The 20,131-nt window shown below is 44.7% G+C and overlaps 1 protein-coding gene across 1 annotated transcript in view; it reads right to left on the bottom strand.

The window, feature by feature from the left end:
- Positions 1–724: 724 nt before the first annotated feature.
- The window catches only part of nkain1 (sodium/potassium transporting ATPase interacting 1), a 552,359-nt gene continuing 532,952 nt past the window's right edge, over positions 725–20,131 (bottom strand). Inside the window, exons 7-8 of the mRNA XM_080211300.1 lie at positions 5,469–5,488; positions 725–1,106 (exon numbers count right to left, since the gene is read on the bottom strand). Coding sequence (XP_080067426.1) covers positions 1,075–1,106; positions 5,469–5,488 — 52 coding nt within the window. The 3' untranslated portion in view covers positions 725–1,074. The remainder of the gene's footprint in view (positions 1,107–5,468; positions 5,489–20,131) is intronic.

Here is a 20,131-nt window from a genome sequence, read left to right on the forward strand (position 1 = left end):
TTAACACACATTGTAACAAGGACGAGAGTATCTTTCACATCAGTCCATCACAGCATCGCCTAAAGAGTTCCTCCTGTCACTTTTTCACCTGTGGTCTGAAGATATAACACTCACATCTACCTCTAGAACCCCCATTACCCCCTACATCTATCAATCTCACAACACCCATATTAAACCACAGCAATGGGTTTTGCGACCAACATAAGCAAACATTCCCTAGGACTGCTGGTTCCAACACCGTGTGATGGCTGAGACTCCACTCCCCGCCTGGCTCTACAATTCGACTCACGACTGAATCAACTCACCCTTCAAAATACCCAATGTAATAGCAATTCACAGTCAGCACAAGCAAGTACAGAACTCCAACCATTAACATAACCAGCCTAAACGGTTCGAATGCTGTTCGGCAATCTCCTGACTCCGAGCAGGCAACGAGCTCTTCCGGCCCTGTGATGCGGCTCACTGCATTAACACTGCGAGATACCAGTTATAATTGGAAAAGTCTTTGCAAATCAACGGTGATGTTCCACGGTGGATAAAAGCCTCTCGACAGAGATTTAAATCACAAATGCTTCTTCCCAACTTGACAATCTCCCCTCAAACTGCTGGATACGATCTGCCTACTTGACACGAGAGGACAGATTGTGGAAATAATGGCACTCTGCAACCTTCGCTTCCCCCTCCCCACCCCTGACCCCCCACAAACCTACTCATCTCCATGGAAGCAGGTCTAATTTAGACAGTTGCCGAGCTCTTGCAGTGGAAGAACTGCTTTGTGAATACAGCCAGTCATTATGGACATTGAACATCAGAGGGTGCCAGTGTACTTTCTGTCTAATCTATAAAATAGCAAATTCTCTGGGTTCTGTGAAGTATCTATGAAATTTACAACCGGTTACCACTGAACTTTTTTTTTGTCTGAATTTCCTACAATCCTTCCCGCTCTTCCACTCTCCGTCTTTCCCCACGTGCTCCCTGGAGCTTTCCCATTCTTTAACAAATCCCCGGACGGTGTCTGCTTTTGACAGTTGGTGCAGACTCTCTCTGTGTCTCATCTTCTCAGCTCCTGCCTCGCTAAGACCAGGACGTCCCCTGTTTACCCTGACCTGCAAATCCAAAGAGATGGCAGTGAGTTAAACCCATAAAAACAAAAAAGATGAATTCAAACCTGAATCGTTTCCTTCAAACTCCCAAAGGCTCCCGGGGGAGGGACATTGGGCGTTAGAGGTTACCAACGCTGGTTGGACATTATTCTTGGAAGTCTCATCACGCCTCGTTCAATGTCCTTTCCCTCTCCATCTCCAAAGTTTTCAAAGAAAATTTTTAAAAAATGACCACTTTATTTAAATGACCAAGTGATTCATTTCCTGGTTGTTGCTTACTGGAGTGTACAGGAGAGCAGTCATTACTTTGTGGAAACTCCAGGGCAATCCTGGTGGGATGGCAATCCCAGAAGGTAGGGAGAAGGCGAAATTGAGCCACGAAACACAGAATTTACTGGGCCAATTGCCCATTTGTGTTGCATTCTCAGTCAAGTCAGTGGCAATTGTTGGTGGAGCATTTTCACGGAGGAGAGGAAACTCATCACTCAGGAGGTGATCTTACCAAAACTTTCGAAGTGCTGAAAGAGCATGAAATCGAGAGAGAATTGCACCCATTTTTTTGGACGACACAATTGTATGGCACTAAAATGCAATCAGGTAAAATATGATTCTCGCCAGTAGGGGGAGTGGACAGAGCCTATTCACACCAGGAAGCCGGCTGCTGAGCTCCTGGGGCATTATTGCACAGGGTAGATTCAGAAAGAATGTTCCCAATGGTGGGGGAATCCAAAACTAGGGGTCATAGTTTGAGGGTAAAGGGATAAAGCTTTTAGAACTGAGGTGAGGAGAAATTTCTTCATCCAGAGGGTGGTGAATGTGTGGAATTCACCACAACAGAAACTAGTTGAGGCCAAAACATTGTCTGATTTCAAGAAGAAATTAGACATAGCTCTTAGGACTAAAGGGTTTGAGGGATATGGGCGGGGGGGAAGGAGGGGGAATCAGGCTATTGAACTCATTGGTCAGTCATGGTCAATCTGAATGGTGGAGCATGGGTGGCACAGTGGTTAGTACTGCTGCCTCACAGCACTAGGGACCCCAGGTTCGATTCCCAGCTTGGGACTGTGTGGAGTCTGCACGTTCTCGCCTTGTCTGTGTGGGTTTCCTCTGGGTGCTCTGGCTTTCTCCCACAGTCTGGTTAGGTGCATTTACCTGAACAGGGGCTGGAGTATGGCGACTGGGGGAATTTCACCATAACTTCATTACAATGTTAATATAAGCCCTAGTTGTGACAAATAAATAAACTTTATTTTTTTTTACTTGACAGGGCTGAATGGCCTAATCCAGCTTCTGGTTTCAATGCATTGGGAGATTTCACTTCCCCACTTCCCTAGGCATCGACTTGCACCAGACAGGCACTGCACAAGGGACACTGCTCCCCCCCTGCCGCTGACCTCCTGGTGACTTCAGTGGCCTCCAGTCCCACCAGCGAGGCCATCACATCTGGTCCCCATTGCTGGAGATCACACGTGATCCTCACTGGTGAGAACCTCCACCTGCGAGGTCGTTAAGGCAAGAGAGCCCGGACAATTCTCACTAATAATGTTCAAATGAAATTATAAATGCATTATAAATACTTTTTGTCACCCTCTCCAGAGAGCTCAAAGGAGGATGTTTGGGGAGGGGCGGAGGGTGGTGGGGTGTGTGGGTTGGGGCAGTGGGGGAGGTCGTTGTTTCTGGCAGGGTGATTTATTAGAACCCTTCCTCATTGATGTTAGGAATCTATTTCCCATTCACCAGCTATCAGGGGACAGTGCAAACAGAAATAAAGGCCAGAATGTTCTTGTCTCACCCGTGGCTGGGATTCTCCAGTCCCGCTGCAGTAAATGGCGATTTGGCTAAGTGCCAAATTCTCTGTCCTGGCTGGCGATGGTAGTGGGATGTGCAAGACCAGAGAATTTGGCCAAAAAGTGCAAAATGGGGAGCTGACCTATACCATCCTATAGTACCAAGTCAAAGTGAGTCCCGTCATCGAATCAGAAAACAGCATCAGGGAAGTCTAAACACATCGTAACAGTAAAGTTTCACTACAGTTTCACCATAAGCCATGCTAATAATTCTTGGAACAAAACCATCAGCAGCACAACAGGAAGCAGAAATTAATCCATTTTGTTTACTCTTGAATACAATAATGGAACCCACTTAATTCTAAAGTGATTCCAATTATTTTCTATAGCCTGTTACTTCATGAGCAATCACAGATACATTTTACAGCAAGTTCCTTTTTCCTAAGTGCTTGTCCTCTCTTCAGGTGATGGTACTAACAGGTGCCAGGCTTCAGGTTCTTCTCTTGCCCACTAGAACTCAAGCAAGTGTGGGGCAGGCAGCTCGACTGTGGGACATCGTAGCTTTGTTTGATCCTGTCATCAGCGATGTTTGATCCACGTGCACTTTTCAATATTGAGGCGGTATTTAATACTTCAGTTGATCTGTGACTTTACTGCAATTGTCTAGGACATTGGTGAGGCCATACCTGGATTATTGTGTGCAGTCTTGGTGTCCTTACCTGAGGAAGAATGTTCTTGTTATAGAGCGAGTGCAGTGAAGGTTTACCAGGCTGATTCCTGGGATGGCAGGTCTGCTATTTGAGGAGTGATTAAGTTGGTTAGGATTATATTCACTGGAGTTTAGAACAATGAGAGGGGATCTCATAGAAACCTATAAAATTCTAACAGGGTTAGATTCAGAAACAAGTTTCCGGATGGTGGGGGAGTCCAGAACTGGGGATCATAGTTTGAGGATAAGGGGGTAAACCTTTCAGAACTGAGGTGAGGAGAAATTCCTTCACCCAGAGGGTGGTGAATGTGTGGAATTCACTCCCACAGAAAGTAGTTGAGGCCTAAACATTGCGTGATTTCAAGAAGGAAATAGAAATAGCTCCAGGGGGCTAAAGGGATCAAGGGGGAAGGTGGGGTCAGGATATTGAATCTGATGATCAACCATGGTCAAAATGAATGGCAGAGCAGGCTTGAAGGCCTAATTGGCCTCCTCCTGCTTCTAGTTTCTATGTTTCAGTGAATAGTCACTGTCAGGTAGAATGTAGATAGTATGGGGGCGATTACACAGACATTCTTCACACTGGTTTGGATTTTCAAGGTGTATATTTCTAACCTACTGCTCACGACAATGGTAGTTACTTCATCATTAAACAATCAAAGGATTGTGATGAAGTATCCTTGGGGCACAATGCACAGAGATTTACTGAGTCGAAAGCTTTGTTCAAGTCAATGGGGAGTTTCCAGTGTTGTTCTCAACATGGATTAGCCCAACAACAAAGAAAGGCGACAGCTTGTCCATCGAGTTCCATCACACTTTGAGTCACAACGTCTCAACGATGAGGGAGAACGGTGGCAACAAAGGAAAGAAGGGGGAGGAAATCCTGCACTTGGAACTGCACTGCCTCCTGGGACATCCTGTCCCATGTTCCTAAACATCTGTGGGTGGAGAATCAAACTGTACAATTGCACAATGACCCATGGTAGAAACACATGATCCAGAGTGGACATCAGCCTTGAATCCAGGGACAGGTAACAATGACAAAACCTTTCCAACTGAGTGTGATAAATGGCGATCCCAGTCCCCGTCCCGCTCCCAGTCTCACCCACGTTAAGCCCTAGCCTTTCCGGTTTTCTAAGCACTGGAGCCAATTCTGCAAGTTGAACTGTAACTCTGGCCGGGATTCTCCGGCCGTTCACACACTGCCGTTGCCACAAGCGAGGAAGGAAAGTTTGCCACTCAGCCAAATCTCCCTTCACTGCAGCGGGACCAGGAAATCCTGCCGGCTTGGAGGGCTGAGAAATTCCACCCACTGAAACCAACGTCAAGGATTAAACTGTGATACTCAAACCCAAAGACTTTCTTCATACTCAAAACATGAGGAAATGGGTGAAAGAACCATCGGAGGGACACTCACTAACACACTTTAATGAATGAGTTATTTCTGCAATTGAATAAGGCCCATACAACTTCTCCTATCAGATTGTGCAGATGATACGCGATTAGCGGGGTAAATTTGTGGGCTTACAGCGATAGGGCCAGTGTAAGATACTCCTTTGGAGAATCAGTGCACACTCGATGGGCCGAATGGCCTCATAGAACCATAGAACATTACAGCACAGAAACAGGCCATTGGGCCCTTCTTGGCTGTGCCGAACCATTTTTCTGCCTAGTCCCACTGACCTGTCCTTGGACCATATCCGTCCACACCCCTCTCATCCATGTACCTGGCCTCCTTCTGCACTGTGGGGTTTCTATGGAGTGACATGCAGCTCCTGTTTACTGATGGATCTACAGGACAGCTTAGCAACTGTGCAACCAATCAATGTCAGGAAAGAGAGAAGCCTTGAATGGATAGGTGAGATTTACCTGTGTTCCTGGATGGAATCCTGAAAGAGAAAGACAATTGTTCAGTAACATTATAAATCATTCAGTTCAGCCACTCTAAACATTCTAATTGTTAACATAAGAACATAAGAAATAGGAGCAGGAGTAGGCCATCCAGCCCTTCGAGCCTGCCCCGCCATTCAATAAGATCATGGCTGATCTGTCGCTGCTCAGTTCCACTTTCCCGCCCTCTCCCCATAACCCTTAATCCCCTCTCCTATCAAAAACCCATCAACCCGCGTCTTAAAAATATTTAGCGAGGCAGCCTCCACCACTTCAACGGGCAGAGAATTCCAGAGATTCACCACCCTTTTGCCTTTTGCCTGGCACCCTTCTTAAACAACGGCGTAACATTAGCCGTTTTCCAATCATCCGGCACTTCCCCGGAATCCAGCGACGTTTGGAAAATAACCACCAAGGCATCCACTATCACCTCCGCCATTTATTTCAGAACCCTCGGATGCATTCCATCCGGTCCTGGGGACTTGTCCACAATCAGCCCCTCCAGTCTGTCGAGCACCGCCTTTCTAGTAACACCTAGGTCATTTCTCTTGGTTACCATGGAAGACTTAGATTAGGGAAAAATAATGTTCCCAGTCTTCCAATTCTTTGAAGGGTCACTTTCTTTGGGAAAACTCTTTGGGTATGATCTTACTGGCCGTTCATGCCACGTTCTCGCTGCAGCGAGGTTGGTGACCAAAATCCTGCAGACGTGAATGATGGAACATTCTGGCCTCCCGTTTGTAAGTGTCTTGGAATAATACAAATACTTTCATATCCATTGCAAAATCATTGACACATGACAATATTATGAGGAACTGCTGTCCCATTGTGGCTCTGTGATAAAAAAAGTTAGCTCAATAAATATTCATGATGGTAGAATCCATTTTCAGAGGATTTCATGGACTTTATGAGGAATTTATGATTCAATGCTTCACTTTCATAAACATTGCAATGAACATGCAGCCTCCCATTCATTGGTTCTGTCTACACTTCCCACTGCCTTGGCAAAGCAGCCAGGATAATCAAGGACCACATGCACTCTGGACATTCTTTCTTCCACCTTCATCTGTTGGGAAAAATGTACAAAAGTCTGAGGTCACGTGCCAACTGACTCAAGAACAGCTTCTTCCCTGTTGCTGTCAGGCTTTTGAATGGACTTACCTTGCATTAAGTTGATCTTTCTCTACACCCTGGTTATGACTGTAACACTACATTCTGTATGAACATACCTTTCATAGAGATTCTTCTTTCCTTCTCTATGAACGGTATGTTTTGTATAGCACACAAGAAATAATACTTTTCACTGTATGTCTATACATATGGCAATAATAAATCAAATCAAACCAAATTAGTCACTATACACACTTATCAATAAAAGTCCAGAAATTGCACAAAGAATGACTTAAAGGACACAATCTTACCAAAAAATGACTAAGTGTCAGAATCTGAGAAAACTGATACATTTCTCTCCAGAAACACAGGCAGGTTTTCTCACCAGATTTTAGGACACTTTGTTAAAAAAAACAGGGAATGGTTTTTCATGCCGTCATGTTGAGGGCAATCACCCTAACCCCTGACCCTTAAACTTCAGTGGAACTTAAAACTTATCTAGTTTATGGCAGCTAGCGCTGTAAAAAAGGGGTCACAGTCTCCTTCCCTTTGATTCAGATGTACTTCAATGCTAACCCCCAGGTACGCACTGCACTGCCTGGATCTCAGCCAGCCAGAGTCGGAATATCGGTGAGACAGGCTGGGAAAAAAACTGAGCTAAGAAGCTGGGAGTGGAGTGGCCATCTGATGTTGATTGCCACTCCGAGGAAGTTCTGGTCCATTCACTCTTTTGAATTTCAGACAAGGCGTATACTAAAAGAGTTCATTCAGCATAACTGATCAATGCTGGCGTTTATGCTTCACATAAACCTCATTGTTTATCTTTCCATCTCACCCTATCATCAAAATCTGCAATTCCATCTTTCCCTTCTGGAAATTCCAGCTTCTTTTATGTGAATCGATGTTATTCCCCTCAACTACTCCATGTGGTAGCAAGTCTCACATTCTAATCGCTCTCTGGGGGAATTCACCAGCCCAGTTTTCTGCTGGTTGGAATCCTGATCACCCACTGAATGGGACATCAGGCCTAAAATAGGATTCCCTCTGGGTGTGAACGCATTTGGAAATCTTTTTAGCTACATGCTATTTATAGTGAGGATTATTGTAGTTGACAGGTCAACGTTCATCCTTAACTGGTTTAAAGCCAACGAAATGCTTTTTAGTCTCGTGTCAGCATTGTGGTTAGGAATAATATCAGTATCATAGAATCATAGAACCCTACAGTGCAGAAAGAGGCCCTTTGGCCCAGTGAGTCTGCACCGACCACAATCCCACTCAGGCCCTACCCCCATATCCCTACATATTTTACCCGCTAATCCCTCTAACCTAAGAATCCTAGCACACTAAAGGGCAATTTTAGCATGGCCAATCAACCTAACCCGCACATCTTTGGACTGCGGGAGGAAACCGAAGCACCTGGAGGAAACCCACGCAGACACGAGGAGAATGTGCAAACTCCACACAGACAGTGACCTTAGCCAGGAATCGAACCCAGGTCCCTGCAGCTGTGAAGCAGCAGCTCTAACCACTGTGCTACCGTGCCGCCTGAGTACTTGAGATACATTCAAGCATGAAGTGAAAGGTAAATGAACACAGCTGACTGCATGCAGAGTGAAAATGATTACGTTGTCAATCAAATGGGAGTTAAAAGGACTGGACTGAAATTGAACGGAAACAAAGATTTTGAGAAGGTTTGAAGGAATACAAAGGCTCTTGGCTCAGAGACACTTGAAATTAATGCTGTGTTAAAACAATGGGGCTGAGTGAACAGTTATGGAGAAGGGAGTTTCCCATCCTAGTGAAAGTCAGTGACTTCTGTCAGTCAGGATACTTGAAAGGGATCTTCGCACACCTGCGGCTCCCTAGACAGAGAAAGGGGAATCCCTTCTGTTGAACAGAGTGCTGCAGTGATTTGGAAGACTTCCAGTTGTCTGGATGCATGGAGATTAAGGTGACCAGGGAACTTCCAAGATTTTAGAGGAGAGAGACAATAATGAGTATTTTACCCCAGGATGGTGTCTCACTTCACCATCCTGAAACTAAGGGGCATTCCAACCATGAGACCCTGTTCCTCGGGGAGTGGAGGGGTGACCACAGCCCCACCTACATAACTCTTAAAAACCTTGTGGGGATTCTCCCTCTGAAATCTTGGGCTAGGTGCAGGAAGATGGGATTAGAAAGGGCACCTTGGTGTTCTCAGGCTGGCATGGACAAGATTGGCCGAATGGCCTCCTTCTGAGCTGTAAATTTCTATGGTTCTGTGTGATATCCTCATGCCTGGGTGGTGTGGGGTGGGGGGGTGGGTGGTGACCCTTAATTTCAGTGGTGGGGCAGAGGATGTCCCTCTTTGGTGAGGAGCTGGTGGTACTCTCCTTGTCAATGGAGGCGAGGCATCACCATTAAAGTTTATCGGGGGCTGCCAGCGCCAGTCTGGGAACAGTCTGGTTTTCTTGCTGGACGTGGGCACTTAGAGCCAATTCGGGCAAATTGTGGCCTCTGTGTAAAGAAGCTTCACCTGAATTCTCTCTTGGAATTGTCATCTTATCATCAAAGCCCCCTTGTTCTGGGCATCTTCTCCCTATCCACCTCAATGTAATCAGTCTCCGGCTTGTGAAGTCCAAAACTTGACTTGAACCACTATTACCATTCCAAAGTTTTGCACTGAGGTTAAAATTACCCTGCAGCAATCAAGAACTGTGGGTGGGATTTTCAGCTGTGCTTGTCCCAAAACTGGAAAATCCCATCTGAGGTCAATGGACCTTTCCCATGATCCGAACCCGTGGCTGCTACGATTCCCGTGGCAGGCGGAAGGGGAAACTTCATCCCTATGCGGTATTTCTATTGAATAATTTAACACTGAAAATTGGAATGAAATTGATTACATGGCTAGATTGGGCTTGGTTTGTACCTTGTGGGCCAGGATTTAGAGCCCTCCTGCCTGGCAAGGTATTACAGTTCTGTTGAAGTGAACGGTGAATTAAGTTGCCCACCACAGCTGCCAGGGGGCAGGGGGGGCAGAGTTGGAAGTGGTGAGATACCGTGGCGGGGCCTTGGCTCCTGGCCCAGGTGATTTAAGAAAACATCGAAGCAGCGAGATTTAAAATTCACCCATGGCGGGGGGGGAGTGGGGGGAGGAGGACGGTGGTGCGATGAGTGCTGCCAGGTAGCTCATTTGGGCTTCAACCACAGAACTGTTCATCTCTGAATTCTCATCAAAGTCCTTTAAAGTCTTGCAGGGTAGTTGCAGGCTGGCTGGTTTAATCTTCAGGGAGCGCACATGAACAGTCTGTCTCTTCCAGCCAATATCAGTACCAACCGGTTGATCCAATAATTGAGAATACTGAGTGGGTGCGGCTGTTCAGAGGGTCTTTTAACCCACCAGCTGGTTTAATTCTCCACAGTGGAAAACTGACACATCTCCCTCTCCAAGCTCATTAACAAAGGGAATTGGATAAATACTTGAAGGGGAAGAAAAAATCCCTTCTGTGCCAGATGGTTTGAACAAGTCTTCGACAGGCTTTAATGAGAGACACAGCATTGAAAACAACGGGTGGGATTTTCTGGCACCCCTCACCCAAAAGCTGGAAGTTGCTGCCCGAGGTCACGGACCTTTCCTCGGTCGGTGTCCCAGCCAAATACTGTGGTGAGCGGGAGGGGAAATTTCGACCCACTATGACAATATTTCATTCATTTTATTGGTGGTAGCAAAATGAACATGGCAGGAAATATTGTAAAAGGCCAGCACATTGGCACAGTGGGCAGCACTGCTGTCTCACAGCGTCAAGGACCCAGGTTCGATTCCAGACTCGGGTGGCTTTTTTTAATTCATTCATGGGACATGGACGTCGCTGGCTGGTCAATGTTTATTGCCCATCCCTTAATGCCCTTGGAGGGCAGTTGAGAGTCAACCCCATTGTGTCTGTGTGGACTTTACACGCTCTCACTATGTCTGCATGGGTTTCATCCCACAGTCCAAAGATGTCCAGATTTGGGGGAGTAACGGGATAAATGTGTGGGGTTACAGGGATAGGGCAGAGAGTCGGTGCAGAGTCGATGGTCCGAAGGGTCTCCTTCTGCATTGTAGGGGTAATATTATATGATAAAACTAAGAAAATTGTTGCTTCTTCTAAGTTGACACCAATTTAGTTTTATTTACTTTAGTGTTGTCAGTCTGTTGACAGGCCCTTCAAGGGACGGAACTCTTGTACTTCAAAGGCACAATATTGGAGTCGAATTCTCCCAGGTCAGGTAATTAAACGCCGAATAAAGGAACAACTTCTCAAAAAAAAGCCTCAAAGCAACCCTTGCCCATCGGCATCAAGCTGGCACTCTCTCCAAGTCGCCAACCAGTGCCAAGTTGGAGATCTTTTTGTGTCAGCACACGACTGGGGTTAAGACTGGTTGAGCTTAATTCACTTCGAAACTTGACAGTGAAAGTAGACTTGAATTTCCCCAGTCTGAGCAACTGGCTAAACCAAACCACAGAGGTGAAATGTGGATGTTAAATTATTGTGTCTCACCTCGTTCTCTCACTCTCTCTCTCTCTGTTGGGCAAAATGATTTTCATGGTGGCATCGGGAACCTAAAGCTAGGCCAAATTCCAGATCGTAACACTGCCCTTGCAGAGTTGCTATGGCGATGTTATTTGTAATTAAAAAGCCTAAGGAGCCAAGGGGCAAACTCTGTGCCCAGTTAGAATCATAGAACCCTACAGTGCAGAAGGAGGCCATTGGGTCTGCACCGATCACAATCCCACCGAGGCCCTACCCCATAACCACATGCATTAACCATAGCTAGTCCCCTTCATACTGAGGGACAATTTAGCACAGCCAATCCATCTAACTCGCACATCTTTGGGGTGTGGCAGGAAAGTGGAGCACCCGGAGGAAACCCACGTGGACGAGGGGGAGAGAATGTGCAGACTCCGTACATACAGTGAGCCAAGCCGGGAATCGAACCTGTGTTAACCATGTGCCCCCATACTGAATGGCTCTGGGAAGGGGAGGCTGTCAGCTTGATACCCAGTTTTGGGGCAGGACATCTCCCAACGCAGTGGGATCTGGAATCCAGTATTGAATTTGGATCCATGCAAGTTTCTTTAAAGCATCTGTTAACACTGGAAGTTGGGGGTGAATTGACTATAAAAAAAATTTGTCCTGGATTGTTATATTCTGAATACTAATAACTGTTTTCAAATGTTGTGGGTTATCGCAGCTGCTCTTGTCACAGCTGTTAATCTGTGAGCAGAGTTTTCAGAGCAGATTATTGGATGTGGTTTGGCCTGAAGCCTCCCTAGTGAGATGGATGCTCTGAATAAACGGATTGCTTTTCACAAAGTAGTTACAGAGCACTAACCAAGCAGAAAAAAAAAATAAACCTCAGGGAAGGTCTGTATGACTGTAATACAGTGAGTGAACATCATGTGGTTTGGGTGTGCACTCTACTGAGTATCCTCTTCACTTGTTTCTTCCTTCTTCAGAGAGAGGGAAGATCAGTGACTGATATCCACCAAAACAGCAAAAATACAGAAACATGCAGAACAACAGGAGGCCATTCTGCCCAATGCATCCATACTAGCTCTTTGAAAGGACTATCCAATTAAGCCCACCCTGCACTTTTCCCAATAGCCTTGTTTTTTAAATTTTCAAACGTATCTCCAGTTTCCTTAAGACCATAAGGAGCAGAATTAGCTAATTCAGCCCATCAAGTGAGCTCCACCAATCAGTCATGGCTGATAAGTTTCTCAGCCCCATTCTCCCACCTTTTCCTCATAACCTATAGCCCCCTTGCCTTTCTCTATCTTAAATACACTCAATGACCTGGCTTCCACAGTCTTCTGTGTCAACGAATTCAACAGATTCACCACCCTCTGACTGAAGAAATTCCTCCTCATCTCGGTTCTAAAGGGTTGTCCCCTTACTCTGAGGTTCTGCCCTTGGATCGTAGTCCCTCCGACTAATGGAAGCATCTTCCCCACATCCATTCTAACCAGGCCTTTCAGTATGCTTGGGAATTATTGTTGAGTGGCTTCCACTCACCAGTTCTCTCAGCCAGAGTATTCCAGATCATCATAACTCACTGTATAATTCCCCTTCCCCCTCACCCCCCTCCCTATCGACATCTCACCATTTTGCCAATTCTCTTAAATCTGTGGGGGTGGTGGTGATTGGAGGGGTTGGGGGGGGGAGGATGTGGTACAGACCCTTCTGTCAGTGGAAACAGTTTCTCAATTTCTCTGACAAAACCCTTCGTGAACTTGAACCCTTCAATTACATATCTCCTTAACTTCCTGTGCTCGGAGGTGAACTATCCCTTGTCTGTACTTTTTAAAATTTTCAAATATATCCCCCGTTTCCGTAAGACCATTAGGAATGGATTTGGGCCATTCGGCCCATCAAGTCTGCTCCACCACTCAGTCATGACAAATAAGTTTCTCCACCTCATTCTCCCACCTTCTCCCCGTAATCTTTGATCCCCTCACCAATCAAGAACCTATTTATCTCTGTCTTAAATACATTAATATCCTGGCTGAGATGCAACAGAGAGTGGAAAATCTCGTAGGTCAAATGGCAGCTTTGCAACTTTTCACACATGATATTAGTTTGACTATCATAAAAACAAAAGAGACAATTGTACATTAAAAAAGGTCGTGTGTTTTGCAGCCATATCATCTTCCCAACATTTTCCCATAATGTTTTGATTTGATTTTAAATACTCTGCAGGTTACAAATTAATGACATGGTATTTCCAAAGAAGTGAGCCATGTGATAAATGAACCTTCTCTCTGTAAAATATTGTGTTAGTAAATAACACTGAAGATATTAATTAAAATGTAATTAGTGAGATTGTATTTTATTGCATGTTCTGCTCTCCTGCATAATTAATCAGAGCTGTCAGCTCACACTTCCCCAGTTTGGATTTACAATCCAGCGTTCCAATCCAGGGAATCCTCCCTCTCCTGGAATGACAAATTGTCCCTCCGAATCCCTCTCTGATTAGTCAATTTGCATCAAAAGTGGTGTGGGTTACAGAAAAAAACTGCCTCTTCGAATATTTCTTCAAGTTTCTACAATTAACAATTTGGCAATCAGAACAGTTCAGTGGGTGGAGTTGAATTTCTTTTTAAGGTTTATTTATTAGTGTCACATTAGGCTTACATTAACAATGCAATGAAGTTACTGTGAAAATCCCCCACTCTGGCGCCTGTTTGGGAAACCCACGCAGACACGGGGAGAACATGCAGATTCCGCAGACAGAAACCTGAGGCCGGAATTGAACCTGGGTCCTAGACGCTGTGAAGCAGCAGTACTTACCACGGTGTCACCAAACTGCCTTTTGGAAACTCAGCCAAGTGAACGGGGCTTGGCAGAAGGTCAAAGATCATAGAATCCTGTCAGTACAGAAGGAGACCATTCGGCCCATCAAGCCTGCACTGACAACAATCCCATCCACGTGTTTACCTTGCTAGCCCTCCTGACACTAAGGGTCAATTTAGCACAGCCAATCCACCTAAGCCGCACATCTTTGGACCGTGGGAGGAAACCGGAGCACCAGAGAAAACCCATGCAGATACAGGGAGAATGTGCAAACTCCACACAGACAGGCTGGAATTGAACCCAGTTCTCTAGCGCTGTGAGGCAGCAGTGTTAACCACTGTGCCACTGTTCTGCCCACATGGAATTACACTGAATTTACAGCACAGAAGCAGACCATTCGACCCAACCAATTTATGCTGATGCTTTTGATTCAGAAGAATCACCTTCCATCTATACTTAAAATCACAGAATCCCTACAGTGTAGAAGGAGGCCATTTGGCCCATCAATTCTGCACTGACTTTCCAATAGAGCATCTTACAAATATATCCCCGTAACCCCATGCATTAACCCCATTACCCCCTAATCTACACAACATGTGATACCAAGGGACAATTTTAGCATGGCCAATCCACCTAATCCGCACATCTTTGGACTGCGGGGGGAAACCGGAGCATCCAGAGGAAACCCACGCAGACACGGGGAGAATGTGCAGACTCCACACAGACAGTGACCTACACTGTGAAAAGTATAGTTTGGGAAACAAGGCAAATTGATTTCATATTCATATTCAAGAGTGGATTTCATCTTCCTGTTAGTTTGAAATGATATGTATTATTCCAGTTTTAGTTCAAACATGCTAATTTATGCAGAAACAGCGATATAAACCCTGGCACTGTTTTTGATTCTTCAATAGATTACACATTTCTCAAGTTTCCTTCCTCATCTGGCCAGGACATTTTCTTTTCAGAAAAGGCTTTGTAACGTTTCATTAAAAAATATGCAGCAAAATTGTATTTTTTTCACAGCTGTGATATGAAAGAAAAGATTTGCAGATCTTACACATAGAAAAGGGCCTTTCAAAGCTCAAAAAGGATTAACATTGTGAAGGGAATATTAATTAATCAGAATGTGGAAACAGATGGGAATTTAGTAAGTACTGAATGGACATAATATTTTTAATAAATGTTACATTCATTAAGTGATTGGGTGCGATGCATGTTAGTAATGGTGTGCTGGGCCTCTGACTCACACACCTAATTGAGTTGCCTCATTGTACACTTCTGGGGACAGCGACGAGGGAATTCAGTTCTGGGATTGTTCTCCTTAAAGCTACGAAGACTAAGGAAAAATTTAGAATAGAATAGAATCCAGACAATATGAAGGAGGCCATTCGGCCCATCGAGCCTGCACTGACAACAATCCCAGCCAGGCCCTATCCCTGTACTTATCCTGCTAGTTTCCCAGACATTAAGAGTCAATTTATCATTGCTACTCAATCTAATCTCTACATCTTTGGGGTGTGGGAGGAAACAGGAGCACTCGGAGGAAATCCACATGGATGTGGAGATAACATGCAAACTCCACACCCAGGCTGGATTTGGCACTGTGAGGCAGCGGTGCTAACCACCATACTGCCGTGCCACCCCTGAACTTAACTGAGGTGTTCAAAATTATGACACACTTTGTTTGGGTAGGTAAGAAACTGCTTCCATGAATATTGGTAACCCAAGCATAAAGATTGGAAAAGATTGTCAAAAAAACACATGGACAGACGAGTAGATGTTTTTTATGCCACAAAATGTTCTGCGTGTAAGAGTAGTGGAAGTGCATGAAGACTTGAGTCTCTATTGAAACAGGGAAAAATTGAAGGAATATTGGCAAGGAACAGATATACGGAACTAAGTGGGGATCATTCTTTCGAAGAGACATCATAAAAGAGTTGGGCTGAATGGCCTCCTGAGTCATTACAAGACTCGACGGTTGAATGAACATATGAAGAAAAGGAGGCAGACAACATAAGAATGGAGGGGGTTGTGTGAAGAACTGGTCCTAGTGCCAAGGACAAGTAACAAGGAACTCCCAGTGATCCCCTCCCTGAGACAGCTGTTTCTGTTATACAATAGGCACCGGTGGCAAAGTACTCTGTCCAGATGTGCCCCAACTGGTGCCTGCGAGGACTGGTTAAGTTTTTGTACTCCAGAGATTTAAGCGGACAATGTTGGCAGACAGTCTGAGTGACAGCATTGGAGGACTGTGCACTGTTGGAGGTGCTGTCTTTTTATTATGGCGTTAAGCTGAGACCCCCTCCCTTCTCTCAGGAGGCTATGGAAAGATCCCATGGCGCTTTGTGAACATTAGTGGGAGAACCCTCCTGGCCAATATTTATCTCTCAAAAGCACCTTTGAACGTTATCTCACTGTAGATTGTGGGATCTTGCTGTGTTCAATTTTTCTGTTGCGTTTTCTAAGTGGTGACACTTCAATAGGCACTTAATTGATGTCCCACATCTTATGATGTGGGACATCATAAGATGGGGAAAGTTTCGGGAGAAATGTAAGCTTTTTTTTTGATGTCAACTTTCCTTCCTTCTCCTGACGGACACTGGGGTATGGTTGCACAAAAATATTCAATGCTCCCTTGGATTTGCTGGCCTGAGTGTTGCTATTCTATGGAGTAAAGGTAGCCAGGCCCTCAGTGCACACCCTCGCACATATACTTTCCAAAAGATCTCAGGAACTTTCGATAACATTGAATCTAATCTCAGACTGAGTCAAAGGATGGGTCACGCTCACCACCCCCTCCCCTTCCGGCAACTGTTTTCCCAGCTGTGACCAGTCCTCCGAACACAGTGTGCTCGGTTAACCTTCCATGGTCAACTTAACTGATGAGGGGAGTGAATGACTGCAATTTAAATTGCTCCAAAATGACTTGCCACCTCAATCCTGTTTAGCAGGAGAACAGTCTTGAGGGGCTGAAGGGCCTAATTCTTATTCTGTAACTGGCAAAGTGGTTAGCACTGCTGCCTCAGAGCACCAGGGTTATAGTGGATACACTATACTAGTGTTATAGTGTGTGCACTATACTAGTGTTATAGTGGATACACTGTACTAGTGTTATAGTGTGTGCACTATACTAGTGTTATAGTGGATACACTATACTAGTGTTAAAGTCGGTACACTATACTAGTGTTATAGTGTGTGCACTATACTAGGGTTATAGTGGATACACTATACTAGTGTTATAGTGTGTGCACTATACTAGTGTTATAGTGGATACACTGTACTAGTGTTATAGTGTGTGCACTATACTAGTGTTATAGTGGATACACTATACTAGTGTTATAGTGTGTGCACTATACTAGTGTTATAGTGGATACACTGTACTAGTGTTATAGTGTGTGCACTATACTAGTGTTATAGTGGATACACTATACTAGTGTTATAGTGTGTGCACTATACTAGTGTTATAGTGGATACACTGTACTAGTGTTATAGTGTGTGCACTATACTAGTGTTATAGTGGATACACTATACTAGTGTTATAGTGTGTGCACTATACTAGTGTTATAGTGGATACACTGTACTAGTGTTATAGTGTGTGCACTATACTAGTGTTATAGTGGATACACTATACTAGTGTTATAGTGGATACACTATACTAGTGTTAAAGTCGGTACACTATACTAGTGTTATAGTGGGCACACTATACTAGTGTTATAGTGGGCACACTATACTAGTGTTTGCTAGTGTTATAGTGGGTACACTATACTAGTGTTTGCTAGTGTTATAGTGGGTACACTATACTAGTGTTATACTGGGTACACTATACTAATGTTACAGTGGGTACACTATGCTAGTGTTATAGTGGGTACACTATACTAGTGTTATAGTGGGCACACTATACTAGTGTTACAGTGGGTACACTATGCTAGTGTTATAGTGGGCACACTATACTAGTGTTTGCTAGTGTTATAGTGGGTACACTATACTAGTGTTTGCTAGTGTTATAGTGGTACACTATACTAGTGTTATAGTGGGCACACTATACTAGTGTTACAGTGGGTACACTATGCTAGTGTTATAGTGGGCACACTATACTAGTGTTTGCTAGTGTTATAGTGGGTACACTATACTAGTGTTTGCTAGTGTTATAGTGGGTACACTATACTAGTGTTTGCTAGTGTTATAGTGGGTACACTATACTAGTGTTATAGTGGGTACACTATACTAGTGTTACAGTGGGTACACTATACTAATGTTACAGTGGGTACACTATGCTAGTGTTATAGTGGGTACACTATACTAGTGTTATAGTGGGCACACTATACTAGTGTTACAGTGGGTACACTATGCTAGTGTTATAGTGGGCACACTATACTAGTGTTACAGTGGGTACACTATGCTAGTGTTATAGTGGGCACACTATACTAGTGTTTGCTAGTGTTATAGTGGGTACACTATACTAGTGTTTGCTAGTGTTATAGTGGGTACACTATACTAGTGTTTGCTAGTGTTATAGTGGGTACACTATACTAGCGTTTGCTAGTGTTATAGTGGGTACACTATACTAGTGTTATAGTGGGTACACTATACTAGTGTTACAGTGGGTACACTATGCTAGTGTTATAGTGGGTACACTATACTAGTGTTATAGTGGGCACACTATACTAGTGTTACAGTGGGTACACTATGCTAGTGTTATAGTGGGCACACTATACTAGTGTTTGCTAGTGTTATAGTGGGTACACTATACTAGTGTTTGCTAGTGTTATAGTGGGTACACTATACTAGTGTTATCAGGGTACACTACACTCATATTGTAGTGGGTACACTAAGCATCTCCCTATTTGAATATATACACTGATATCTTTAGTAGGTGTCAGCATGTGAGAGTGACGTTATAGCGTGAGTTTGTGGGGGCTGTAAGGGACCTGTGCATAGCTGCTCCCTGGTTGTGTGTCCATGCTATCCTGTTTATTTTGTATTTTTGTGTAAGTAAAGAAGAATTTCTGCCTGAATTTCCCATGGCAAAAGGGAGCGAAAGGGAAAAATAAATGCTGGGTGACCTGGGAAAGAGCAGTGAATGCATTTAAAGAGAAGCTTAGTAAGAAGATGAGGAGGAGAGGAACTGAACAGTCTGCTGCTAGCGGCCGATGAATTAGGATGGCAGGAGACTCAGCGGGGCATAAATACCAGCAGGGACCAGCTGGGCCTATTTCTGTGCCGTAGACTCAGTGGACAGGATTTTATGTACTTGCCCGCTCGAGGTTAATGGACCTTTCAATGTTCAGCTCCTCAGCTGCTCCATTTCCCATGGTGGGCGGGGTGATAAAATTCCGGCCAATGTCATCAATTAAAATGTTTATGGAATAAAGGAGTTAGGAGCTGGAGTAGGACTTCCTGCCCTTCAGGGTATTCAGTCCTTTGAGCCTGCCCCAGCACTCAGTAATCAAGGCTGATCTGGTTGTGGTCTGTGCCCATAACATTCGACTCCCTCACCTATCATATATCAGCCTGAGCCAGCTGTGAATCAGTTCAAGGACCCAGTCTCCACTGCGTTCTGGGGAAGAGAATTCTACATAACAACAACCCTTTGAGAGAAGCAATTCCTCATCATCCGTGTCAACTGTAGACCTTCTATTCTTACACTTTATCTCCTGGTTCCACAGGTGGAAACATCTAGCAGGTCAATGTCAGAGATAAGGCTGAAACATTCACAACAATCTTCAGCCAGAAGTGCAGAGTGGATGATCCATCCTGGCCTCCTCCGGAGGTCCCCAGCATCACAGATGTCCATCTCCAGCCAACACAATTCACTCCACGTGATGTCAAGAAACAACTGAAGGCACCCGATTCTACAAAGGCTGTGAGCCTTGACAATGGTTTGGCAGTAGTACTAAAGACTTGTGTTCCAGAACTTGCTATGCCACTTGCCAAGCTGTTTCAGTTCAGCTACAACACTGGCGCTTACCCAGCACTGTGAAAACTTTCCCAGGCATGCCCTGTACACAAGAAACAGGATAAATCCAACCCAGCCAATTGCTGCCCCGTCAATCTAGTCTTGATCATCACTAGTGATGGAAGAGGTCATCATAGAGTCATAGAGTCTTACAGCACAGAAATAAGACTTTCAGCCCAACTTGTCCATGCCGCCCTTTGTTTTAAATCCCTAAGCTAGTCCCAATTGCCCGCATTTGGCCCATATCCCTCAATACC

The sequence above is a fragment of the Carcharhinus amblyrhynchos genome, chromosome 24 (genome assembly GCF_965287045.1).
Source record: "Carcharhinus amblyrhynchos chromosome 24, sCarAmb.v2.hapA, whole genome shotgun sequence".
In the NCBI taxonomy this organism is placed as follows: domain Eukaryota; kingdom Metazoa; phylum Chordata; class Chondrichthyes; order Carcharhiniformes; family Carcharhinidae; genus Carcharhinus; species Carcharhinus amblyrhynchos.